General features: G+C 34.3%; 3 protein-coding genes across 7 annotated transcripts; 2 read left to right on the top strand and 1 right to left on the bottom strand.

Annotated features, from left to right (window-relative positions):
* The first annotated feature begins 1,751 nt into the window (after positions 1–1,751).
* Positions 1,752–5,831, top strand: LOC105166241 (uncharacterized). The gene is made up of 7 exons (XM_011085531.3): positions 1,752–2,380; positions 3,260–3,317; positions 3,796–3,876; positions 3,952–3,987; positions 4,259–4,498; positions 4,582–4,723; positions 5,010–5,831. The coding sequence occupies exons 1-7, from the start codon at positions 2,205–2,207 to the stop codon at positions 5,504–5,506; spliced, it is 1,230 nt and encodes a 409-aa protein (XP_011083833.1). The 5' UTR covers positions 1,752–2,204; the 3' UTR covers positions 5,507–5,831.
* Positions 5,832–7,987: 2,156 nt separating this feature from the next.
* APO1 (APO RNA-binding protein (DUF794)) lies at positions 7,988–12,103 on the top strand. Of its 5 annotated transcripts, none has more exons than XM_088882338.1 (5): positions 7,988–8,237; positions 9,498–9,605; positions 9,687–9,927; positions 10,611–10,978; positions 11,108–12,103. In XM_088882338.1, exons 3-5 carry the CDS (start codon positions 9,814–9,816, stop codon positions 11,943–11,945), a joined length of 1,320 nt encoding a protein of 439 aa, XP_088738464.1. In that variant the 5' UTR covers positions 7,988–8,237; positions 9,498–9,605; positions 9,687–9,813; the 3' UTR covers positions 11,946–12,103. The 5 variants fall into 5 exon arrangements, with proteins under 5 accessions (XP_088738464.1, XP_020550905.2, XP_011083834.2 ...); XM_020695246.2 differs by having other exon boundaries at positions 7,989–8,237; positions 9,527–9,605; positions 9,854–9,927; XM_011085532.3 differs by having other exon boundaries at positions 7,994–8,237; positions 9,854–9,927.
* A 2,305-nt stretch (positions 12,104–14,408) lies between these two features.
* On the bottom strand, positions 14,409–17,482 carry LOC105166243 (protein DCL, chloroplastic). Its single transcript, XM_011085534.3, has 3 exons — positions 16,855–17,482; positions 15,967–16,081; positions 14,409–14,837 (listed from the first exon to the last, which is right to left on the bottom strand). The coding sequence occupies exons 1-3, from the start codon at positions 17,238–17,240 to the stop codon at positions 14,661–14,663; spliced, it is 678 nt and encodes a 225-aa protein (XP_011083836.1). The 5' UTR covers positions 17,241–17,482; the 3' UTR covers positions 14,409–14,660.

The raw sequence follows: 17,482 nt of genomic DNA on the forward strand, positions 1-17,482 counted from the left end.
ATGCTAAATTAATATTAATTTGTTAACATTGTTGTTGAATGAAATTGGAGTCAATGTTAATTATCGTAATTAAATACGAAAAATCATAATAAATAGCAATAATTATAATTTCGCAACAGCCACTTACTATCGTTTGAGCAGGCGATAGCATAATATTAATCATAGTTAAAAAAATTATACTATGACCACTATCAAGAATCATAATGCATACTTTGAGCTATGATTATTAATTAGGTAAAATTACACTGTTAGTCCTATATGATTAGATGGCTCAACACTTTTAGTCTTCTACTTTATGAATTTTCAAAATGGTCCCAAGATTGGAAAATTTTGGCACATTTAGTCCTCTACTTCACGAGATTTTCAAAATAGTGCCAAAATCGAGAAAATTCGACACATTTAAAGTCCTATATTTTATAAAATTTATGAGGCTAAATGTATCGAGTTTTTCTAATTTTTTAAACTAATTCTGAAAATTCCATAAAGTAGAGGACTAAAAGGGTTGAAATCCTATCCTATGAAATTAAAAATGTAATTTCACGATATTAGCGATGTTGGATTTTTGACTCTCAAGAAGCTATGTTTATTTTTGAGACATTCTATATATTAAGATTTTGAAATTAATTACAGAACATCATGGTATATAGACATTTTGAGCATATTTTTATTGTAACATTATTTGTGCTATACTATAAAATAATCATCAATTCAATAGTCATCTAATTAATAAAGAGAATCAATGGAATTAATTTTTAATGTTCATATTTTGAAAACTAAGAAAAGATAGAAATATATCAAAATGGAATTTAATCCTTAGGGTTTAATTGTATTTTCAAGTGTAGAGTCAGAATTTAATTTTGTCAATTAGATGTGTCTGGCTTGTAACCTATGTTATTAATAGTTTCATAAATGCCTACTTTTAATATTTGTTATAATTAAACATAATTTATTAATCACGAGTAAGCTCAACCATAATTACAATAAAGAAAAAATATAAGAAAGCTAAATAATCAAAATGATTCTCGACACGGGAAATTTTAACTCAAATTGGGTTAATTTGAATTTGAACCAATTATATAACAAGTGCAGTATACTTACGATGTAATTAGCGTACAATTTACTGAAAGTGGCCAATTACATAATTTTGTGATTGGTTTGATCAGATTAAACCTAATTTGAATTAAAAAAATTCTATTTACAAATGCAAAATAGCAGGAAAATCTCATTTTTGCTGTCCCATATATTATGCTATGGTCTCATTTTTCAATCAAATCTTTTATCATAAAATCACCACATGCAGTGCACATGTGTTATTTAGGGGCAATGTGATGTTCAGTTGGCAAAATGTTTGATCGAAAAATAGTTATATATGGTAACTTGCAAATTTAGCAAAATGAGATGATAAGTTGACACAAAAAAAATTAAATGACAAACTATAAAAATAAGTATAATTCGATTGGCAAAATATAACTTGCCCCATTAACTAATCGGTATCAAGAATAAATACAATTTTTTTTATTTATAATTCTTTTTAGAATTATCCAATCAAATGAAATATAATTTTGTGAACCTTGTACTTTGGAAATACAAGATTTTTTTCTCATTACATATCCACAAAGCCTCAGTTCTCAAACAAAAATCAGGACTTTGGAGTATGGCCGCTTCTCATTATTCATATTTATTACCATTTTTGTCTTACATCAATGATCATCTGCTTTTGTGTTTTACCAAAATGGAGCCACACACAATCAACCAAATAAGTTACACAGTAAAAGGTTGAAAGAACATTTACATCCCTACAAAAGAATATGCGGCACACTTATCAAGGTCGAGCGGAAGAGATATAAACAAGGTCAATCATTGTGACCCAGAAAGATGCAAACATGGCAAATCATTATTGTCACTTCTCCAAATCCTATCAAGTGGAATTGAAGGAAAGAAGCTAGCCAATTGAACAGTTGCTAGAACTTGTGATTTGTGCAGTGTTTGGTATCTGATTTTCAAGAATTCTTGGTTTTATTTTTCTGGGATTTGTTTGTTTTTGTTTGCGGGATTGGTGGGAGAGCTGAAAAACCTCTGCTTTTGCAGTGTTTGGTGTCTGATTTTCAAGAATTCTTGGGTTTATTTTTCTAGGGTTCTTTCTCTTTGGTTGGGGGGAGAGAGAGAGAGAGAGAGAGAGAGAGAGAGAGAGAGTTGAAGAGGATATGTGGGGGTTTGGGGGAAGGTATTATTGGGGAAGAAAGGGGAGGGGGAAAGTGGAAGGGATAGTTGTGGTGTTTGCATGGATGTCAAGTGAGGACAGGCACTTGAAGAATTATGTTGATCTTTACTCTTCTCTTGGATGGAGTTCCCTTGTTACCCATTCACAGTTCCTCAATCTGTAAGCTCCAAGTTCATATGGATTTTGATCCCTGCTACTGAACTTTTTGTAGATTCTTGATTGTGGACAATCTTGGGTTTGTCCCAGTTTGTTAAAGATTTGATCTTTTCTGGGCTTTCTTGATCTTGTTCCGCTGCATAAAACTAATGTTTTCTTGTCTGTTTTAGCTGGGGAATTCAATAATCAGCTTATATCCTGACGTGCTTGTTGATTGAATTAGGAGAATCTTTCTGTAGTGGATATAGTGCTAGCAAATTTTCTTCTAATCCAACTTAAATTTATGGTTCAAAGTTCTGATTGAACAGTTCTTGGAGTAATTTGATGGGTACCTAAACTTGATCAACTTATGGAATTGGGTATGGTAATGCTGGTCAGCTAACATATTATGCAGACTGTTGTGTTAATATTGAATTGCTACTTCCTAATATAATTGGATGCATCATTTATTGAATGAGTTTTCTTTAATGAACTTGTTGAGACTTAAAATGATCGGCTGTGACGATTTTTTGTTTTGTGGAACTTTAATCTCTGTCAGAGAGCAAAATCTCTTGGGAATTAGGTTTTTATCTAAAAATTTGTAAGAAGAAATCGACGAAGTTTCTTATTAGGAAGAGCGAGGTATAAAATCGTAATTTCCTTGTTTGTGGTGGAGAAAAATTGGGTAGGGGAAAAATCGAGTTGATCTTTTGGCTTATTGGTTGAGTAAGATTGATGTGTTTGAAGATGAGAATAATTCTTTGCTAGACAGTTTGCGAAGCTATTGCCTCGAGTTCCTGCTTCTGCTACCGAGGACTTGTGGATTTTGGGTTCAACATTTATGAAAATCTTATTCTCTCGTTTAAAGCTTTTACACCATACTAATATCTGTTTCATTAGCAGATTCTTTCCGGATAAAGCTGCATCATTGGCACGAGAAATAGTCAATGAGCTCATAAAGGTCAGTTCTATAAATTCAGTGGCCCGTACGGATTTTTCTTTAACATACTATAAATGAATGCATTGTAGTAGCCCTTTGACAAACCAACTCTTTTAATTTTCATTACACAGCCGCTACTCCATAAAACCTTTGAACTTTTGACCTGTCCAAAATAAAAGAGAATTGCGTTACAAGAGAACCAATAAAGCTAGTAGTTGTAATTGCTTTTCAGCAGCATCATGCACGGCTAACCTGCAGTGCTCCTGTTGCCTTACTGGCCTTTCTTGTTACTTGATTATTTCAGACATTGTAATCTTAAAATTCCCCTTCTCCGAAGAAATAATTAATGGATAAACAATGAACACTAAAAGAAGCTGAGAAAGCGAGATATATAAGAAGACAATATTTAATGTGGTTGCTAGAACTTTGTTGTGTATGTGAAATGTTTTCGTTGATCCTCTATACGTGATATAATGTTTTCATTTAATATCATGAGCAGGAGCTGAAAGTCCGGCCATGCCCCATTGTGTTTGCATCTTTTTCTGGTGGCCCGAAAGCTTGCATGTACAAGGTTCTTCAGGTAAATACTAATCTTGTCAGTATATTGTAAGTTGTATAAAATGATAAAATTTAACCATCTTCCATTTGGTTGCAGATAATTGAGGGAAAGTGCGAAGAGCAAATCATGCTGGTATACTTCATTCCATCACCGTCCTAGTAATATTTCAAATAGTTTTGTCTATTACGTGGGTAGTTTATATGTAAATACGACGTCCTACAGAGTTGCTGCTTCTATGTTATAGATGTGGAAACTTTTGATTTATTTTTTTAAAATGAAAGTTGCTGGGTAAAAGGAGCCGTATTGGCTTAAGAGTAAGATTTCTTCATTTTGTCATACTACAAGAATCTTACATGCTTTTTTGGAAAAACTTGCTGATTTTGTGGTCTGTTTTCCTCTGAAGGATGACGACCGTCTCGTTAGAGATTGTGTGTCTGGCCACATTTTTGATTCTACTCCTGTGGATTTTGTAAGTGATCTCGGCACTCGTTTCGTTCTCCACCCAACTGTTCTTAAAATGTCGCGTCCTCCACCCCTTGCATCATGGATTGCAAGTGGCGTCTCTTCCACTCTAGATGCACTCTTTCTTAGCAGATTTGAATCACAGCGAGCGGATTACTGGCAAACTCTGTATTCCACAGTTGTAAGTTCCAACTGGATTTAACGTGAAGTTATTTCTTGAATTCTTGCTTCATTCTTCACGATATATTACTGTAATGTTACCAGAGTATTGGAGCTCCATATCTCATATTGTGCTCGGAGGACGACGAACTTGCTCCATTTCAAGTTATCCATAACTTTGCCAGTAGGCTTAAAGACCTTGGAGCTGATGTTAAACTGGTCAAATGGAATAGCTCATCTCACGTAGGTACGCTTTCAGACTTTTCAGTGCTTCCATCTCGTCTATGAGAGCGAATGACAAATACCCTACTTGGATGTACTGTGTAACCAATATGCTAAGCAGAGTGCAGGAGCAAACGAGAGGCAACGCTTCAGTGAGTAGTCTCCATCTGAAGCAATGCTTCAAATGGCAGCTCAAACGACAATCTTGTTAAACATGTTACCAAACTAGTAAAAGCTAAAACAAAAAGCTCGTACACTTGAAATATCATCAAGTCTTGATACGGCATTTCTCTTGTTATACATTTGCACAGGTCATTTTCGACATTATCCAGAAGAATACAGGGCAGCTGTGACCGAGCTACTTCAAAAGGCTGCTGTAATCTATTCTCAACGAATACGACAACTTGAAGGGGAGAAGATGGGCATGGAAGGCACACATGATGAGATCTCCGATCCATTTTCAAACCTCAGAAAAGCCGCTGCAAAATCAAGTCAGAGCCTCCAGAGGATCGACCTCAACTCAAGCGACCATTTATACATGCCCACCTCGCTAGAATTTCACGAGGACAGGGATGTCGGGTCCGTGCAGGACGAACGCAAAGAACACTACATACCCTTGCCTGGCCCACCAAAAATTAGTGCTCATGGGGTTCTTGGTCAGTTCCTGTTCGACGTATGCGTCCCAAAGAATGTTGAAGACTGGGATCTACGGTCATCACCCTCCACGAGACGACGAGTCCCTTTCGCTCCTGGACGAAGGCATTCTGCTTTCAATCCAATGAAATGCATCCGTCGCTCAAGATTATGATTTCATTAGTTGATTCTTTTGTGGTGTTAGAAACACCTGGCTGACAACCTAGGATCATAACCATGATGAAATACACCCTCTCTGATAGCAGTTGGACATGAATATTGGCATCTTGGTCACCCTACGTTCTTGCAACAGGCATCAAATGTACAGCAAAAGGATCTGCAAATCCCACAATTCTGTAACTTACACGACTTTTGTCACTTACTGTAAAGATCGCTCGTTGTATTGGAGTAAAACTTTCAGAGATCATCTTCCTCTGTTTTCTCATTATTGTTTCTGGATTGATCAAAAATTTCTCATGAATCTTCCTTGTTTGTTTTCATTTCGGATCGTGTTTGTTTGAGTAGTAAATACTCCCTTCATCAAGGAGTGTTCATTCGGTAATACGGTATCGAATCAAGTCAAATTTTTTATTAATTTAAAATAATATACCGAATATCAAATTGAAATGTTCGATTTGATTCGGTAATTATCAGAAAATTTTTGATCCGATTCAGTAAAGTTACCGAATAAACCGATATTTTTTATAAAAATATAATCCTTTTTTTATATGTATATACCATATATGTGTATAGAAATACAGATTTATTTTTAAAAAAATAAATATGTAATATTTATCACATATATTTGCATACATGTAATATAATATAATATACATACATGTAATATAATTAAAAATTCAGTATTTGATTCAATTTGTTTAACCGACACCCACAATACAAAAAATGAATCGAATACCGAATTTTAGATAAACTTGTATCAAATATCGAACCAAAATATCAATTTTCAATACGATTCAAAATTTTGTTTTTATCCGGTTCTGCAGATAAATTTAATTATGCGCAATTCATTGATCTCATACAAAATATTAAGATTGTTTAAAGAAAAACAATATATTTACACTAACTTCTTCCAAACTTATAGTTTTATATAGAGGAACATATTTTGTAAAAAAAAATGTAATTTTATATTTTTAAAGGAGTCTAAAAATTGGAAAAAAAGGTATTCTATTTTCTAACATATCAAATCCGAATATTTAATAGCCAACTTAAATGTGATGATTTAACATATCACTCTACCACATTCTTTTTTTCTTTTTTTTTTTTTTTTTATAGAAGCCATAATTATACATTATATCTCCATTTAAACAAACCAATGAAATGATAAATACATATAAACTGAATACCTTAAATAATGTCTCAATGACACCCTTATTTTTGGTAAATTGGAATGATGACCTCATATTTATTTATAAAATATCAGTTTTAACCATTATATAAGAGCACAGATAGATAAAAAGGCGAAAAATTTTCCATGACATTAAAAAAAAGAAAAATAGAGTACCCTTGTAAGGGCGAAGATATACCTCCTCACATGCATTAACGTGTGAATACGTATGAGGGTAATTTAGTCATAAAATGATTCATTTAACCAGTAATGAATCTGATGTAAACAAAGTGTTCCATACGGTTGCAGATAAGGTGCTTGAGTGGCTTTTAAGCCCCAAGACCTTCTCTCCCTAACGAGACGCCTTTTTAAGACAAAACAGCCACCGATCGAATAACAAGCTGCATCAAAATCAATAATGAGTCAATTGGGAGTAAATATAAATTGTTTTATTAATATCAGTAAATTCGGTGAATTTTAATTGATACACAGACTTATTTATTATACGAAAACAAACCTTAGGGCTGCTAGATATAATTTCTGAAATCACATGAGATTTACGTGTAATTATACCGAAGCTCAATAGAGAAAAATGTAATTATCCCAAAATAAATTTGATTTTTTTTTTTAATTTGATGGTTGCTCTATTGATGCAGCCATTGTTGGTTGAATTTGAAGAACACATGATGACTTTGCACAGAGTGGTGGGAGGAGGATGCAAATAAAAGGTCAAACATCCCCTTCATAAGAACTGAATTTCAAAGGGCTGCAGCCAATTGACTTAAAAAAGCGCATGTAGTAGCTATGAAGAATGTTGTTTTGGTGACCCGCGCTTCCGATTACTTAGACACATTATTTCAATTAAATGACACTTATTCAATTGATTAAAACAATTGGGTGATGATTGAGCACCATCAATCATCATCTACGTGTCACGAACTTGATTGTCACGTGTCGCACACCGTAACCAGTCTCTGATTACACTTTAACCTGATCTAAATAAATTTATTAGTTAAATTTATTTTTTAATTTATCATTTATTATTTTCAAACAATACCTACATCGACTTATTTTGTTAACTCCTTTCGCTAATATTCCTAAGTAGATTTTTATTTATTTTGTAATATTTCCCCTTTTATGCAAATAGGCTCATTTTTATGCATTACTTTAAGTCTATTTTTACCCTTTATTTGAGATATAAGAGAAATTAATGTTTTCTCATCCTCATTTTGTATAGAGGAGGATTCTTGTTTTTAAAAAAGTATATGATTTTAAAAATAAAATTAAAATTGAAAAATTAAATTAAAATCACAAATAAAAATTAATATTAAATATGTAATATGCATTATATTAAATATTAAATTAAAATTAGAAATAGAAAAGAAAATATGTAATGTGAGAATTGAGTCAATTGACTATTGAAATTTGAGAACTCTCCGTCTCTCTAACTCTCTCTCTCGCGCGCGGCAGTGAGAAAAAATTGCAGAAGTCCAGAACTTCATCTTCACGTTCACGAATCCATCGGCACGCGACACCTTCGCTCCCACTCCACCATTAACGGGTGATTTTTTTTATTCGTAAATTTCTTTTGTAGTTTGTAGAAGAAATTTGATGGGTTTTGCTTTCAAGTGTTTGATGAAATGCCTGATTGAACTTTTGTTGACTTTGCTTGGTTGTGCTTGGGCTTTGGTTGTATTTTTGTATTACTGTTGTTGTGTATAGTTGGGGAATGACAAATGATGTAGTGATATATGAATTGGAGATGGAGTTTGGATTTTTGTGTATTGTGTATTGTTATATGCATTGAAGAAACCACTGTTTTTGTAAGAGAAAGAAATCTAGCAAACTAGTCTTCATTTAGCAGCATTTATTGAGCCGGAAAAGAAGTATTAGACAGACATCTTTGTTAAGATTAAGAGTCATATTTTTGTTGAGACATTCTCGCCTGTTCTCTCAAGCTCGTCCGCGAGCTCGATTTCAGATTTTTGATTGAGCTTGGCTCGTTTGCACCCATGCTCAGAACAATCTCAATTTTTAGTCAAAGAATGATAAAAATATATGTGAAAAATGCCTACTCGAACTTGACCCAAGTTCATTCGAGATTCAATTATTAATGCAAAAACGCTCATGCAACTATTTCAAGACCGCTAAAAGTTCAAACATATTTGAATAATAATGTGTTCAACTTAGCTTAGTTCACTTACACTCTAATTACACTATACAAGACCTTGAAAAGTTGGTCTGATCAAAACTATATAATATATGGGGTTAATTACACTTAAACTCTATCGAAAGTGAAATTACACTTCCCCAGAAAATTACTGAAATTTAGACTTGCACCCCCTCCGAGAATTCTTCATTTGCAGTACAAGTAAAAGAAAAAGTTTACATAAACTTCTAATTTTACCCTCATTAAGTATTCCGTATAATTTATGATTGCTACAAGGCTCTAGGGGACCTTTGCGCCATGATGTGCCATGCGCCTTTAACAACTGTGATTACGACATTTGCATTTAAATGAAAAGAAAACTAAAAAAACATCGTATTAATTATTTTGAAGCAAATGTGAGTTTTGATGTGCTTATAGATTTTTAAGTGATTTTTTTTGTTTTATTATCAAATTTAATCTTATTTATTATTGTATTGATCCATTATATTAACACCAACCTGGGTTTTATGACATCTGTTTTGCCAATGGACCTTATTCTTTGGATTACGTCATATCCAAATTATTATCATCCAATCCATCAAAATTGCCACCTTTGGTCTTGATTTTGCTATATATTAATGAAGTGTAGTACTCTTGTAATTTCAATTGCAGATTTCTATGTTTCTTTTCTTTTGAGACAGAAAGGAAAAGGCCGACTGGGAATAATGCTCCAACAATTACCAGTTGTTTCTTTTGCTACATGGACTTCATCAAATACGGGTAACGCCTTATATTTTTATAACTGTATGTTGGACTCCATATCCATAATCTGATAAAGTTTCTCCATGATATACTATGTAGAAAACAAATACAACACCTTTGATGATACTTGATGTGGGTCATAACAACCCATTTTAACTAGTTCTGGCTCTAAGTCCAACAGTCCAACTGCCTTTTCTTCTAAAAGAAAAGGTAAGCATTAAATCATATGCACATCCTTCATACTTTATGCTTATTTCTCTTTTCAGGCACTTCACTTGGGTTAGTGGAATTTAAGACGTCTCAGCTTGCTGTTTCTAAGTCAAGTTTTCACAGGCTAAAGGTTCAATCCTGTCATTCTTGGTTACTTGTCTTTCCAAGAGCCATATTTGTTTTGCGTTTCCACTCTTCTATTGTGAATTCAAGTAACTTAGGACCTTCTTGTTAGGATGTTTCTATATTCCTTTTAGATTAGTGAATACAAATCGGAAAGGCCGAATCCAATGAAGAACAAGATTATCATGTTATCAAAGAAAGAGAGATTTTCAAGAAAAGAGCTCCGTGTTAATACTTCAAAGATTTGTGACATACTTCATTGATTGCCCGTATGACACCACTAGTTCTACTTGCTTCCTTGCTCCTCCTAGTCTCTTTTTGTAGTGGTCTGGGAACAGAATATCATTTGTTCATCAGAAAGTTTTGTAAGAATTTTGTATTCCCTGTTTCAGCTCTTAAGCTTAGTGCAATATATTTCTCGAAAATATTCATGTCTCAACCTTTTCAGTGCTTTTCATCTTGTTGCAATATATTTCACATATTTCAAGCACAGCCGAAAAGGAGCCTTTTCAGCTTGACTGCATTTATACCGTGTTTATAATTTGTGATCTCACAAGCCAAACATCATTTGTTGTTAATATGCAAGGTTGCCTTGAAATGTTTGACCTTATATATGTTAAGGTATCTTAGTTGTATTGCTCCAGTGTTCAATCAAGTTCATGAAGGTTAATATCTGTTTTGCTTTTGCAGTTAGGCTTTGAATGTAGCAATCCAATTGCCAGAATAAGACCGGTAAAATTCTCTTGCACATATGAAAGGCCTAACCATGGTCATAGCATGAAGAAACGCAAAATATTACCACAGAATGTGGATCTTCCGCCAATACTGCCGAAGAAGAAGAAGAAGCCTTATCCCATACCATTAAAGAAGATTCAACAGGTGGCAAGGGCTGATAAGAAGCTGGCACAAATGGGGATTGAGAAGCATCTTGAGCCTCCCAAGAATGGACTGCTTGTTCCTGAGCTAATTCCAGTAGCTTATGAAGTACTTGATGCTTGGAAAGTTTTGATTGGAGGACTTGCACAAATCTTGCATGTTGTTCCCGTCCATGCTTGTAGGTAACACTTAAAATTGAAATTTCTTCAGACGTTTTGGAGCTTTCTCCCAGTTTAATTTGTAGTTATTTCCAGTGGAGGAATAAATTTATATGGAATGTGAATAGTAACTCTATAGTGCTTCTTTTTCAGTGAATGCTCGGAAATTCATGTTGCCCAAAAGGGTCATGACATTCAAGATTGCCGTGGCCCAACCAGTGGCAGCCGCAAAAGTTTTCATTCATGGGTGAAGGGTTCTATCAATGATGTGCTTCTTCCTATTGAGTCATACCATATGTATGATCCATTTGGCCGGCGAATTAAGCATGAAACCAGATTTAACTATGACAGGATTCCTGCTGTAGTTGAACTTTGCATCCAAGCTGGCGTTGAGTTGCCAGAATATCCTTCACGACGGAGGACGGAGCCTATCCGAATGATTGGTAAAAAAGTGATAGATATAGGTGGATTTGTTGAGGAGCCTGAAATTTGCTGCCCTAGTGGTTCAGGTTCACAGATTATGGAACTTGACACTCATCAGGCCCTTGGTCGATTTCCTCCACCCAAGGAGTCGGATGTTCCTATGATTGCACAACAGACAGTTAACGCATATGAAAAAGTGAAATGGGGTGTGACGAAATTGATGAAAAAGTACAGTGTTAAGGCATGTGGATATTGCTCGGAGGTGCATGTTGGCCCTTGGGGCCACAATGCCAAGCTTTGTGGAGAATTTAAGCATCAATGGAGAGATGGAAAGCATGGATGGCAAGACGCAACAGTCGATGAAGTGTTTCCACCAAATTATGTGTGGCATGTCAAGGATCCAAAAGGGCCGCCATTAACAAGTGCGTTAAAGAGTTTCTACGGTAAGGCTCCAGCTGTGGTTGAAGTATGTATACAGGCGGGCGCTCGAGTTCCTAACAAGTACAAGCCGATGATGAGAGATGACATTGTGGTGCCAGAAGACGAGGAAGCTCGCTTGGTCGCCTAGGTGAGATTCTTAGGATGTCTTGGTGTTCTATTGAGTATGTATCCTCCATGTAGACTGACAGTGTAGATGACCATAATTATGTTTTACTCTTGGGACCTCCTAAAAGTGACCCATTACTCATCTAAGTTTCTGTATGCTGTAAAGATTTGTTAGATTCATGCTTGGGTCATCTCATGCCATATGCACCCCTGACAACAATCAAGGCAGTAGCAACAAGTGCAACTATTGGCATATGATTGGTCGAATTACGTGTATGATGTAGGCGTGTCAAAGGGTTGGGCAGGGCTTGTACCCCTGGCAACAATAGCAGCTAACTGCAACTTTTGGCATATAATTGGCCGAATTATGCAACTTTTGGTGTATAATTGGCCGAATTATATATATATATATATATGACATACATAGGGTGTTAATGGTAGGGTAAAATTCTATTCAGATTTATAATAAAAAAAGGACGATATCCAAATACAATGCAAATTATTAGATCCGGACTTGGATTCTCACTAAAACATATAAAATTGGGTTTGGGTAGATTTATGTATTGAATTTGTACCCAAAAAGTGTTTTTATTTTTTTCTTCAATTTAATTGGATTATTATTTATTACTCTATCTAAATTCAAGTGAACAAATATAAAAAATTCAGGATATCATAAAATTATTTATTGTGTAATTCTTTAATCATGTATATTTTTTAATTAGTAAAAAAATAATTAGTTATATAAATATATTATTTTGCTAGGTATAATTTTTCAACATTTTGATATGCAATACTGTTTGGTTTAAGTGATAAATTAGGGCTTAAAGTTCTATAATATTAAATTTGACCACTATCAATAATGTATTTTTAATATTCTAATTAGATTGTTTCTAAACAAAATAATATATGATATATTCTTTAATAAAATTCTATTAAAAAAACAGTTGTTTGTGAATTGGGTCTCAATAATCATGAATTTATTGATAAATTATGGGTAAAAATAAGAAATTAAAAGAAAAAATTAGAAATACATCGATAAATCTAATGTATATAGTAAAGTGTTGCTAATTCTAAATGCAACTTGTTTTTTTTATAATAATTTATTTTGATACTAAATATAAATAGTTAATATATTGTGCCTTACTTTTGTGATTTTGATCCAAATAAACTTCTGTTGAGTATGTATCTAATATATTCTTTCATTTTTGTTTTAATTTAAAATTTATTTAGTTTTTTTAATTATCTTGTTTTAGATAGAAGAAAAAAGAAAAAAAAAATGGGTCTTGGCCCCATCCGAAAAATAAAAAAGATTTGTGTCTAAAACAATGGCATTGGATTTCAAGACCCATTGGGTCTTGAAGAGGTTGGGTAAAGTCTTGGTATTATCTATCTGTATTAATGTATTAGTTTGTATTTCATTTTTATTTATAATATATTTTAAAATATGAAAGATTATTTATTATATACATATAGGAACGACGTGCCACAATGATTAATATTAATATATAAGAGAGTGCTTTTTTTTTTCTCTCTCACAAACAGCAGTTATGATATTCCGACACCAATTTATTGTTTGTGCTGACAATACCCCTAACAAGTAAAAGATATACATGTAAATATATAAACACCATAAGGGTATTTTAGTCAAAATCACCAAAGATAAAGTCAAAAGCAGCTACAAAACACCCCCAAACACACAATGAGCGCGTATAATACACCTTTCGTTAATTACTAATTGAAGGGATATTTTTTGCTGAGTTATACAAAATACAAGAGGTTTTATTAGAAATTTTAAGGACATAAAAGGAGTTTTTAGCTATTTTAACAAAACACAAGGGGGTAAAATGCATTTTAACCATTCTTTTATAAGTGTACTAACAGTAGACGACACATTTGATATGTGTGTAAAAAATATTTAAAATCTTGTTATTATCTTGGCATGGAAAAAAATATAATCATACAGTTTTTTAAATTTAAATTAAAGAAAAAATATTATTTTTTACATGGCAAAATAAAATTTAAAGAGGCTATCCAAGTATGTGCATACATGGTGCTTACTTGGATAACTTCTATCTTTCTGTTTTATTATATATAAATTATAAATAATTAATAATTTTATCAATAAGTTCGTTACTAATTATGGAATAGTAGCTCCCGAAATAGAAAAGTGCCAAAAGTTGAGAAATTTTAAAAGGTGCTTAGTAAATTCTAACAAAAAGATAAAAGTTACTATTATGGCTAAAGTTTAGTGAAAGGATCCCTCAATTAGTGAAAATTCACCTAATTTGCTGATATTAATTTAAAAAAATAGAAAAACATCTATATTTACTTTCTATTGACTTACTAATGACTTATAGCAAGTCAAATAAAGTTTAGTATTCTCTTTTTCCCTTCTCATTTTTATTTTTATCTTTTCTTTTCTAATGGCAGTATTTTCTCAAGAAAAGCAGATAGTACAATAAAACAGAAGAGAGCATTCTTAGACTGCAGCAGAAAGGATATTGCATAGTTTTATCAAACAATTGAATGCTGAGGTTTAAACATTTGTAATCCGGCTGAGCTTTTCTGAGGATAATAATGTTTTATTTCTCCCCTGCATAAGCTACATGAGTTCTGATCATGGGCTCTACCTAATATAAGGAGCTTTGGAACAAATGAGGTGAGACACCAAGGAAAATAGGAAAAGAAAATTCTTGGCACCAATGCATAACCAAGCTCTGATTCACAAAATTTACCTTCAGTCACTACGTCTTTGTCTCCTAAAATGCTTGTGAATAAAGCTGTCCGCATATAGAGGATAGGTTTTTCTTATTAAACCCTCCATGCATTTCCAGTATGAGAAATCTACCAACTCTCCATCCTCGCGAACTATGAATAGACATCTTGAGTTATTAAAATTAGGATGGTACCCAATCTGCGAAGCAGAAACAAGAAACATTCAGCAATTAGCTATTGGACTGATAATTAAAAGATACATCAATGCATATACGGGTAAAGGGCAGCTTCACTTGAATACATATGTCTGCTTAGACATGTTTATTCTTTGTGAGCTGGCTTCCATGATGAATCAACTAACATATGCAAAGCTGCAGATCTAATATACACGATTCGACATAAATTGTTTTCTTTTAAATAATTTTATTTGGTTTTATTGTATTTGCAGTTTAGCTTTCAAGTTGCTATGTATGCTCCTATCATGTCCTTGCCAACTGTAATAATTCATTGCCCCTGCGGAAAGGTATGCCTCAGTGATCTGGGCAGGCAGGAAAGTAGCTGCCGTGGCAATCAAAATACACATTTCTAGATATACAATTGAGCTCCAAATGCATACTTTCAGACACAAAGGTTCCTGTTCATAAATAGTGAATAATTGAATGTAAGTCTAAAATAGTTCTTCTCATACAATTCCCCGCAAATAATGACGTTTCCAGCCAATATGTTGGTTAACATTTTCCTTGTGTTTGTGCTATCATCCACACATTTGGCCCGAGTAATTTACACCATGCAACTTCGTAAGAGATGAAGATAACGTATAATTTGCCATCAGGAACTATTAATGTTCCAAACAAGGGCTTATCTGAGATATTCACGCCTTGCAACACATCACCGGACAAAACAAGATTGCCATACAGGAAATACTACAACATTTATAACAAGTGGATTCCTTCATGTGAAATTTACTAATGGTCTTCTATTTGTTATACAGGATCTGTATTGTTATATGCTGAAGGTGATCTACTAGGGTTCAGTACACACTATTTCACAGAAGTTTCAGCACTGGAATTCTTTCTCTACTCATGCACAATGAAGCTATCTTCAAGGTTTAATGGTTCTAAACCAGGAAAACTTCAAAGTTGGTTTAGAGAGATTTTAACTTCTCTCCCCCTAAGGCTTCCCTTGGAAAAAGTTAAAACTGTGAGAAGACTGATAAAGGACCCTTTGAAATATAAAAGAGAATAAAAGGCTACAGAACTATCACGACCACAGAGAGAGAGAGAGAGAGAGAGAGAGAGAGAGAGAGAGAGAGAGAATGAGGGAGGTACTGTGATGTAATCAACTCCACTACCAATCTTCTTTTCACAATCGGGATGATATGGCAGCAATCTTTCCAGAATTGTTCTCTCATGTTCAGGACTCAACCTATCACCACTTTCATACCTGCGGGAAAAAAATGAATAAAATGTGTAAGTCAACCAACATGTGTTTACCTTTAAACCACCTCACATTACTTGTCATACATACAAAACCGGTATTCGGGCTTTTGCATTCTTCAAGAAGTCAGACCGCCTCATATAATGCTAACAGGGCTTTTGCATTCTTGAAGAAGTCAGACCGCCCTCATATAATGCTAACAAAATTAAAACCAGATCCAAACTTTTGTCAATATCACGATTCAAACTTTGTGATCCTCTAAACTAAAACCTGAATTCTACCAGAAGTCCTTGAAAGACAAATAAAGCCTATGCGATCACCAAAATATCTCAATCTTGGTTCACACACACACATCCAGGTTAAGAAACACAAATTTTCCCCTTTGTTCCATAAATAAGGGGATCCGTAGTCCTAATTCTAACCCACTTGGAGATCTCATACAGATATTAACATTTAGCAAATCATGCATCCAACATGTTCAGCAGCAAAACAGCTTTTCTGGCAACACTTTAGTAACTGAACCAGTATATTCCTCGCTGCTTTTAATTCGTTGTTTGCTTATTGCATTTAAAAGACAGTAACATTGTTCTTGATTATCTAGTAGTAAACGATCGCTGCATCTGAAGCGGAACTCGACCAATGACTCAAACTTCCATGTTATATGTTTCTATATCCCTTCAAAATCTAGTAAAACATGTCAGAGTGGCGAGTGAATACATTATACAAACATACCCAATTAAACACAAGAATTCGAAAAATGAAACAAAGGGGGAGCTTACTCTCCAGAGTGAAGAATCATTCGAACAAAGCCAACAAGGGGCACAGTGTCTCCTAGAATCTGGTCCTCCCAATCCACCCACGTCCCACCATCTCCACCCTTCGGCTCGCTCCCCTCGCCACCCAAATACTCCTTCACCGACTCTTCGCCGTCGAGAGCGGCAGGCGACGACACCACCGGCTTCCTTAACAAATTCTCGCCATACACAGTCGTCTCCCGGCTGCTCCGAACCACCCCCCGGCCATCCAACCCGGCCTTTATTGCGCAGAATCGGGTTTTGTATAATGGAAAAGATATTGAAAAGGGGAACAAGATTAGGTTTCTTGAGATGGGTTTTCTCTGGAACGAACGAGTGGTTGCCCAACTTGGAGAAGCAATTGAAGCCATTACAATCTAACAATGCGATACAGTAAAAGCAGTATACTTTATATGGTATAATTATACCCCAAATTCAAGAAACATAATCATTTTCGTGATCGTTATGGAACGCGAAGACAGTTTACATCCACTCTGCAGCACTGCGTTTGGCAGTTGAAGAGCAGAGGAGATAGACAGAAATGCAGGGCTAGTGTGCTACGATCCTTCGTTTGGCGGGCTGGTGTTTGGGCAACGACCGGAGGCTCAATTGG

Source organism: Sesamum indicum, linkage group LG7, assembly GCF_026168435.1.
Source record: "Sesamum indicum cultivar Baizhima isolate 11 linkage group LG7, ASM2616843v1, whole genome shotgun sequence".
Classification (NCBI taxonomy): domain Eukaryota; kingdom Viridiplantae; phylum Streptophyta; class Magnoliopsida; order Lamiales; family Pedaliaceae; genus Sesamum; species Sesamum indicum.